The sequence below is a fragment of the Oncorhynchus clarkii genome, unplaced genomic scaffold (genome assembly GCF_045791955.1).
Source record: "Oncorhynchus clarkii lewisi isolate Uvic-CL-2024 unplaced genomic scaffold, UVic_Ocla_1.0 unplaced_contig_6529_pilon_pilon, whole genome shotgun sequence".
Lineage (NCBI taxonomy): Eukaryota > Metazoa > Chordata > Actinopteri > Salmoniformes > Salmonidae > Oncorhynchus > Oncorhynchus clarkii.
The window spans coordinates 699-10567 of NW_027260400.1; the positions used below are offsets into that span (position 1 = coordinate 699).

At 46.3% G+C, this 9869-nt stretch overlaps 1 protein-coding gene across 1 annotated transcript; it reads left to right on the plus strand.

Moving 5' to 3' along the window:
- Positions 1-237: 237 nt before the first annotated feature.
- LOC139401401 (inner nuclear membrane protein Man1-like) lies at positions 238-8724 on the plus strand (the record flags this gene model as incomplete). The annotated part of the gene is made up of 6 exons (XM_071145683.1): positions 238-397; positions 1072-1217; positions 1662-1866; positions 5985-6163; positions 6450-6531; positions 8124-8724. Coding segments are annotated over 6 exons (944 nt in total), but the record flags the coding sequence as incomplete, so codon positions are not given.
- Between the last annotated feature and the right edge of the window lie 1145 nt (positions 8725-9869).

The window sequence follows — 9869 nt, forward strand, 5'->3', positions numbered from 1 at the left end:
TGGATTACTGTTGAAATGAGGTGTCTGTCTGCCTGTCTGTCTGTCTCCGCCCGCCTGTCTGCTTGTCTGTCTCCTCCCGCCCGTCTGCCTGTCTGTCTCCTCCCGCCCGTCTGCCTGTCTGTCTCCTCCCGCCCATCTGCCTGTCTGTCTCCGCCCCCCATCTGTCTGTCTGTCTGTCTCCGCCCGTCTAATAATAAGTGGTTTATCTGAAGCTTACGTTAATGTTGTCCCCATCAGGCCAACATGACTGTACCGCCCCGGAGCAGCAGCAGGCCAACAGGAGTCTGTCTCTGAAGGAAGCCTCTGACTATCTCCTGCAGCAGAATGAACAGTACCGTCACTGGGTTCTCCTCGCTCTGGAGTGGATCATACGGACGGGGGAGGACGTTGGCATACGGTAAATATGGTTTCTCTTCTAAGATTCTCTGAAGAGGAGAGCATATCGGGTCGTGGGCATTAGGACACGCGGCAGGAAACAGAAACGGGCATTTCATATCGGACACGTGGTCCCTCCCTGTTTGGGTGGTCCCTCCTTGTTTGGGTGGTCCCTCCCTGTTTGGGTGGTCCCTCCCTGTTTGGGTGGTCCCTCCCTGTTTGGGTGGTCCCTCCCTGTTTGTCTGTGTTCTTGTGTTTGGTGCCTAACCCTGTTATCAACCCCTATGATGTATTCTCATACTAATGGAACATCCTCTCTCTCTCCTCTCTCCCTTCTCCCCCTCCTATCTCCCCCCTCCTATCTCCCTCCTCCCCCTTCCTTTCGCCCTCTTCTCTCCCTCTCTTCTCTCCCTCTCTTCTCTCCCTCCTCCCCTTCCTTTCCCTCTCTTCTCTCCCCCTCTTCTCTCCCTCTCTTCTCTCCCTCCTCCCCCTTCCTTTCGCTCTCTTCTCTCCCTCCTCTCTTCTCTCCCTCCTCCCATTTCCTTTCGCCCTCTTCTCCTCCCCCCTTCCTTTCGCTCTCTTCTCTCCTCTCTTCTCTCCCTCCTCCCTCCTCTCTTCTCTCTCTCCTCCCTCCTCTCTTCTCTCTCCCTCCTCTCCCCCACTCCTTCTCTCCCCCTCCTCCCCCTCCTCTCCCAGGCTGATCGGGGATAACCCAGAGGAGGCAGTAGCGGATGTGAGTGAGGTGACTCGTCTGGAGTCGACCCACCCCAAGATGTCCTTCTCCTGCCGCTTCAGAAGAGCCTTTTTCACAGTCATCCACAGGGTGCTGCTCATCCTAACAGGTTAGACATGTCTTCTCTCCTCTTTACAGTCATCCACAGGGTGCTGCTCATCCTAACAGGTTAGACATGTCTTCTCTCCTCTTTACAGTCATCCACAGGGTGCTGCTCATCCTAACAGGTTAGACATGTCTTCTCTCCTCTTTACAGTCATCCACAGGGTGCTGCTCATCCTAGCAGGCCTCCTCCTCTTTACAGTCATCCACAGGGTGCTGCTCATCCTAACAGGCCTCCTCCTCTTTACAGTCATCCACAGGGTGCTGCTCATCCTAACAGGCCTCCTCCTCTTTACAGTCATCCACAGGGTGCTGCTCGTCCTAACAGGCCTCCTGTGTGTGGTGTATTCTACTATATGAAGTATCTAATCTAACCTCTCTCTCTAGTGATTGGTCTGGTGTGGGCTGTATTCTACTATATGAAGTATCTAATCTAACCTTCTCTCTCTAGTGATTGGTCTGGTGTGGGCTGTATTCTACTACATGAAGTATCGTTGGAGGAGAGAGGAAGATGAGACCCGGCAGATGTATGACATGGTGGAGAGAATCATAGGTGTTCTGAGGATCCACAACGCATCGTGTCAGGAGAACAATGACCTCCAGCCCTACCTGCCCATCCCTCACGTTAGAGACTCCCTGGTCCAGCCCCAGGACAGGTCAGTACTAACCTACCTGCCCATCCCTCATGTCAGAGACTCCCTGGTCCAACCCCAGGACAGGTGAGTACTATCCTCCTACCTGCCCATCCCTCACGTCAGAGACTCCCTGGTCCAACCCCAGGACAGGTGAGTACTATCCTCCTACCTGCCATCCCTCATGTCAGAGACTCCCTGGTCCAACCCCAGGACAGGTGAGTGCTATCCTCCTACCTGCCCATCCCTCACGTCAGAGATTCCCTGGTCCAACCCCAGGACAGGTGAGTACTATCCTCCTACCTGCCATCCCTCATGTCAGAGACTCCCTGGTCCAACCCCAGGACAGGTGAGTACTAACCTCCTACCTGCCCATCCCTCACGTCAGAGACTTCCTGGTCCAACCCCAGGACAGGTCAGTACTAACCTCCTACCTGCCCATCCCTCACGTCAGAGACTCCCTGGTCCAACCCCAGGACAGGTGAGTACTAACCTCCTACCTGCCCATCCCTCACGTCAGAGACTCCCTGGTCCAACCCCAGGACAGGTGAGTACTAACCTCCTACCTGCCCATCCCTCACGTCAGAGACTTCCTGGTCCAACCCCAGGACAGGTGAGTACTATCCTCCTACCTGCCCATCCCTCACGTCAGAGACTCCCTGGTCCAGCCCCAGGACAGGTGAGTACTAACCTCCTACCTGCCCATCCCTCACGTCAGAGACTCCCTGGTCCAACCCCAGGTCAGTTCCAGCACTAGGGCCATATAAAATCTGCGTTGTGGAGAAGTTGGATGGAATCAATGAATCCAGACATTAACATTGAATTCAACAATATTCAACAATCTATTGAACTTTAGTAGGGAATCAACTAAATGTATGTAACTCAGTAGGGAATCAACTAAATGTATCGTTCTCAGTAGGGAATCAACTAAATGTATTGATCTCAGTAGGGAATCAACTAAATGTATTGATCTCAGTAGGGAATCAACTAAATGTATTGATCTCAGTAGGGAATCAACTAAATGTATCGTTCTCAGTAGGGAATCAACTAAATGTATCGATCTCAGTAGGGAATCAACCTGACCTTATTAGGGAATCAACTAAATGTATCGATCTCAGTAGAAAATGCATACATTTGCCCAAGTTCACCATAAGACGTGAACAAAATGCGTCAATGAGTACGTTTATGTGCACACTAATAATTCGATATTAAACTAGATTTTTACGGCAGTAGACCGAGTGTGGCAACAGTGATGTAAACACCGAACTCTGCTCATAGTAATCGGCGTAGGATAAGTTTTGATCTTATCTGTAAGCCTACACCGATTTTGAACAAAAAAAAAATTACCTACCGGTTTTCTGAGCAATCTTTCAAATGATTTGGGACATTTTAATCTGCTTTCCAGCGGTGAATTTGATCTGTGTCAGCAGCGTTTACGACGACAAGCCTCGCTCTTATGAGCGGAGTGGAGTGAGTTAAGGAACAACTGAACGTGTGCATCTCAGAAGTGGGTTTCACAGACCGACTTTGTATGTCCGAAGTACGATAGTCTTCCCCCGAAAAATAACACGGTCGCTGCGGTAGAACGGCAATTCTGATTGGTTTCCACGTTTATTTTTTAAGTTCCCATCAAGGAAGCCTGATGTTCAGATGTGTCCATGGAAACGGGATTATTAGGGAAATCGTCCTTCTCGCAAAGCATGTAAAACGTTTCACACTATTATATTAACCTTGACTATGCACAATAATTATATTGTGTGCGTGTAACCGTGATTTTATTATTATTATTTTATTTTTTGTATTTTGAGGCAACGGCACAGGAATGCCCCTGTCTGTGTGCGCGTTTGTCTACCACTAAGTGTAGCCGCTAGCGACGATGCTGACAACAGTCTTCTGGTAGATGGAAAGGCTTTCACAAACAAAAACTTCTCAATTAAATGTGAACTACAAAGTGGAACTCTTACCTTCCTGGCAGAATTATATCAGCATTTATTAGCATCAGTCCGGTGGCCATTTTGTTTTTGCAAACTCTGCCATCACATGAGCTCTACAGAAACATCGCTGACCAAACGATGTTCTCTGGCTGGTTCACAGGTGAGTTAAAGGGTAACTACGCCAAAATAATCTACCTTTCTCAGACTTCAAAAATGGACTCCTGATATGATTTTTAAGCACTGTTTTGGACTTAACATCCAATATTGTTGTTTTTCTATAAATAAAAAGTGTGATCTTAGACCACTGGGGAAAAACTGGAAAAACTAAACGGAGCAAATGGAATTTGGGGGAAAAAAATAAAAAATGGAATCAGGCAAAAAAGTTTCCAGATTTTGTGTCTATTAGCTAAGTGGTTACAGGAATGGACATGGCTTCTTGAAGCCTCTAAACTGTATGGATCTCATGGGCTTTATTAAGAAGCTGTGGTCATTTAAACTGTATGGACCTCATGGGCTTTATTAAGAAGCTGTGGTCATTTAAACTGTATGGATCTCATGGGCTTTATTAAGAAGCTGTGGTCATTTAAACTGTATGGATCTCATGGGCTTTAAGAAGCTGTGGTCATTTAAACAAATTCAGACTTTTAAAAATGTTTTAATTTATTTTTTTAACCTTTATTTAACTAGGCAAGTCAGTTAAGAACAAATTCTTATTTTCAATGACGGCCTAGGAACAGTGGGTTAACTGCCTGTTCAGGGGCAGAACGACAGATTTGTACTTTGTCAGCTCGGGGGTTTGATCCTGCAACCTTTCGGTTACGAGTCCAACGCTCTAACCACCAACGCTCTAACCACTAGGCTACCCTGCCGCCACGGCTTCTTAAACTAAACTACTTTGTTGTGTTTAGGGCAGATTCTGTTGTTTAGTCCCCCGAGGAGCAACGTTTCAGGGAAAAAAATCACATCTTGTTCAGTTTAACTGGGTTTTCCTATCATGTCAGAGAGACCAGCTATGTTAGTTTCTATTCTACCATTTAGAGACCAGCTATGTTAGTTCTACCATTTAGAGACAAGCTATGTTAGTTTCTATTCTACCATTTAGAGACCAGCTATGTTAGTTCTACCATTTAGAGACCAGCTATGTTAGTTTCTATTCTACCATTTAGAGACCAGCTATGTTAGTTCTACCATTTAGAGACCAGCTATGTTAGTTTCTATTCTACCATTTAGAGACCAGCTATGTTAGTTTCTATTCTACCATTTAGAGACCAGCTATGTTTGTTCTACCATTTAGAGACCAGCTATGTTAGTTTCTATTCTACCATTTAGAGACCAGCTATGTTAGTTCTACCATTTAGAGACCAGCTATGTTAGTTTCTATTCTACCATTTAGAGACCAGCTATGTTAGTTTCTATTCTACCATTTAGAGACCAGCTATGTTAGTTCTACCATTTAGAGACAAGCTATGTTAGTTTCTATTCTACCATTTAGAGACCAGCTATGTTAGTTCTACCATTTAGAGACCAGCTATGTTAGTTTCTATTCTACCATTTAGAGACCAGCTATGTTAGTTCTACCATTTAGAGACCAGCTATGTTAGTTTCTATTCTACCATTTAGAGACCAGCTATGTTAGTTTCTATTCTACCATTTAGAGACCAGCTATGTTAGTTTCTATTCTACCATTTAGAGACCAGCTATGTTAGTTCTACCATTTAGAGACCAGCTATGTTAGTTTCTATTCTACCATTTAGAGACCAGCTATGTTAGTTCTACCATTTAGAGACCAGCTATGTTAGTTTCCATTCTACCATTTAGAGACCAGCTATGTTAGTTTCTATTCTACCATTTAGAGACCAGCTATGTTAGTTTCTATTCTACCATTTAGAGACAAGCTATGTTTGTTTCTATTCTGCCATTTAGAGACCAGCTATGTTTGTTCTACCATTTAGAGACAAGCTATGTTAGTTTCTATTCTACCATTTAGAGATGAGCTATGTTTGTTCTACCATTTAGAGACCAGCTATGTTTGTTCTACCATTTAGAGACCAGCTATGTTAGTTTCCATTCTACCATTTAGAGACCAGCTATGTTAGTTTCTATTCTACCATTTAGAGACAAACTAGTCATAATGACTGTTTGTTTCTATTCTATCATTTAGAGACAAACTAGTCATAATGACTGTTCATTTCTATTCTACCATTCCAGAAAGAAGCTGAAGAAGGTCTGGGACCGGGCTGTGATCTTCCTCTCAGCCAATGAGAGCCGTATCAGGACAGAGTCTCAGCGGATTGGCGGAGCCGACTTCCTGGTGTGGAGGTGGCTCCAGCCCTCTCTGAGCTGCGACCAGATCTCACTCGTCCCCTCCAAAGTCTGGCAGGGCAAAGGTAACTAACCCCCCATTCCTAGTGTGCTCCCAAATGGCACCCTGTTCCCTACGTAGGGCACTACCAACTCCCTATTAATACCCAGGGTTATAAAATGTGATGTTCGATGAGCAGGTGTCCACGTTCTTTTTTGGTCGTGTAGTTTTATGTCAGAAATAAGAAAATGTTTCTTCCCTGCTGTTATACTGTCCATCTAGCGTCTCTTGTCCGTCTCTTGTCCATCTAACACATTTCCTGTCTTTTTCTCTATGGAACGTCTCTTTCCTGTCTGTCTCTCTTCTCTCAGCGTTCCCTCTGGACAGGAGGAACTCTCCTCCCAACAGTTTAACGCCGTGTCTGAAGATCAGAAACATGTTTGATCCAGTCATGTGAGTACCAGAGGGTGTTACTAAGTCAATGTGTTCACCATCAGTCTTTAAGGTTCTGTTGGGGTTCGGGATGAGCAAGAACTTGTCAGGGGACTAAAAACGCTCTCTTTGCATGTCGGTATCGGCAGACTCTCTCTTAGATGTGGACGTTGGCAGACTCTCTTAGATGTGGACGTTGGCAGACTCTCTCTTAGATGTTGACGTTGGCAGACTCTCTCTTAGATGTGGACGTTGGCAGACTCTCTCTTAGATGTTGACGTTGCAGACTCTCTCTTAGATGTGGACGTTGGCAGACTCTTAGATGTGGACGTCGGCAGACTCTCTCTTAGATGTGGACGTTGGCAGACTCTCTCTTAGATGTGGACGTTGGCAGACTCTCTCTTAGACCTGGACGTTGACGGTGGCAGACTCTTAGATGTGGATGTTGGCAGACTCTCTCTTAGATGAGGACGTTGGCAGACTCTCTCTTAGACCTGGACGTTGACGTTGGCAGACTCTCTTAGATGTGGACGTCGGCAGACTCTCTTAGATATGGACGTTGGCAGACTCTCTCTTAGATGTGGACGTTGGCAGACTCTCTCTTAGACCTGGACGTTGACGTTGGCAGACTCTCTCTTAGATGTGGACGTTGGCAGACTCTCTTAGATGTGGACGTTGGCAGACTCTCTCTTAGATGTGGACGTTGGCAGACTCTCTCTTAGATGTGGACGTTGGCAGACTCTCTCTTAGACCTGGACGTTGACATCGGCAGACTCTCTCTTAGATGTGGACGTCGGCAGACTCTTAGATGTGGACGTTGGCAGACTCTCTCTTAGATGTGGACGTTGGCAGACTCTCTTAGATGTGGACGTTGGCAGACTCTCTTAGATGTGGACGTTGGCAGACTCTCTTAGATGTGGACGTTGGCAGACTCTCTCTTAGATGTGGACGTTGGCAGACTCTCTCTTAGATGTGGACGTTGGCAGACTCTCTCTTAGACCTGGACATTGACGTTGGCAGACTCTCTCTTAGACCTGGACGTTGACGTTGGCAGACTCTCTCTTAGATGAGGACGTTGGCAGACTCTCTCTTAGATGAGGACGTTGACGTTGGCAGACTCTCTCTTAGACCTGGACGTTGACGTTGGCAGACTCTCTTTTAGATGAGGACGTTGGCAGACTCTCTCTTAGATGAGGACGTTGGCAGACTCTCTCTTAGATGAGGACGTTGGCATACTCTCTCTTAGATGAGGACGTTGGCAGACTCTCTCTTAGACCTGGACGTTGACGTTGGCAGACTCTCTTAGACCTGGACGTTGACGTTGGCAGACTCTCTCTTAGATGAGGACGTTGGCAGACTCTCTCTTAGATGAGGACGTTGGCAGACTCTCTCTTAGACCTGGACGTTGACGTTGGCAGACTCTCTCTTAGATGTGGACGTCGGCAGACTCCCTCAGATATATATTGTATCAAGTGTTTTCCCATATGTGCCACATGTACTGTCCTATCCTACCTGTGTGTTCTTGACTACCAGGTTAGAGGTGGGTTCGGACTTCTAGATGACATCTGACCCCTTTACGTGTGTGTGTGTGTGTGTGTGTGTGTGTGTAACAGGGAGGTTGGTGAAAACTGGCATCTGGCCATCCACGAGGCCATCTTGGAGAAGTGTTGTGACAACGACGGTATCGTCCACATCGCTGTCGACAAGAACTCCAGAGAGGTGAGTGTCTGTCACAGCTGTTATATCAACCAATGGCTGTGTTCGACAAGAACTCCAGAGAGGTGAGTGTCTGTCACAGCTGTTATATCAACCAATGGCTGTGTTCGACAAGAACTCCAGAGAGGTGAGTGTCTGTCACAGCTGTTATATCAACCAATGGCTGTGTTCGACAAGAACTCCAGAGAGGTGAGTGTCTGTCACAGCTGTTATATCAACCAATGGCTGTGTTCCAAGTGGCTCCCTATTCTTTTACCAAATAGGTGCTATCTTCTGTATACCACCCCTACCTGATCACAACACAACTGATTGGCTCAAACGCACTAAGATAACAAGGCACACCTGTTAATTGAAATGCATTCCAGGTGACTACCTCATGAAGCTGGTTTAGAGAATGCCAAGAGTGTGCAAAGCTGTCATCAAAGCAGAGGGTGCCTACTTTGAAGAATCTCAAATGTAACATTTTTTATTTAACACTTTAACAGCCATCTGGTTATATATCCAGTGACCAGGTGGAACCAACAGCCATCTGGTTATATATCCACTGACCAGGTGGAACCAACAGCCATCTGGTTATATATCCACTGACTAGGTGGAACCAACAGCCATCTGGTTATATATCCACTGACCAGGTGGAACCAACAGCCATATGGTTATATATCCACTGACTAGGTGGAACCAACAGCCATCTGGTTATATATCCACTGACCAGGTAGAACCAACAGCCATGTGGTTATATATCCACTGACCAGGTGGAACCAACAGCCGTCTGGTTATATATCCACTGACCAGGTGGAACCAACAGCCGTCTGGTTATATATCCACTGACCAGGTGGAACCAACATCCATCTGGTTATATATCCACTGATCAGGTGGAACCAACAGCCATCTGGTTATATATCCACTGACCAGGTGGAACCAACAGCCATGTGGTTATATATCCACTGACTAGGTGGAACCAACAGCCATCTGGTTATATATCCACTGACCAGGTGGAACCAACAGCCATGTGGTTATATATCCACTGACTAGGTGGAACCAACAGCCATCTGGTTATATATCCACTGACCAGGTGGAACCAACAGCCATCTGGTTATATATCCACTGACCAGGTGGAACCAACAGCCATCTGGTTATATATCCACTGACCAGGTGGAAACAACAGCCATCTGGTTATATATCCACTGACCAGGTGGAACCAACAGCCATCTGGTTATATATCCACTGACCAGGTGGAACCAACAGCCATCTGGTTATATATCCACTGACTAGGTGGAACCAACAGCCATCTGGTTATATATCCACTGACCAGGTGGAACCAACATCCATCTGGTTATATATCCACTGACCAAGTGGAACCAACAGCCATCTGGTTATATATCCACTGACTAGGTGGAACACATGGTTATATATCCACTGACCAGGTGGAACCAACAGCCATGTGGTTATATATCCACTGACCAGGTGGAACCAACAGCCATCTGGTTATATATCCACTGACCAGGTAGAACCAACAGCCATCTGGTTATATATCCACTGACCAGGTGGAACCAACAGCCTTCTGGTTATATATCCACTGACCAGGTAGAACCAACAGCCATCTGGTTATATATCCACTGACCAGGTAGAACCAACAGCCACAC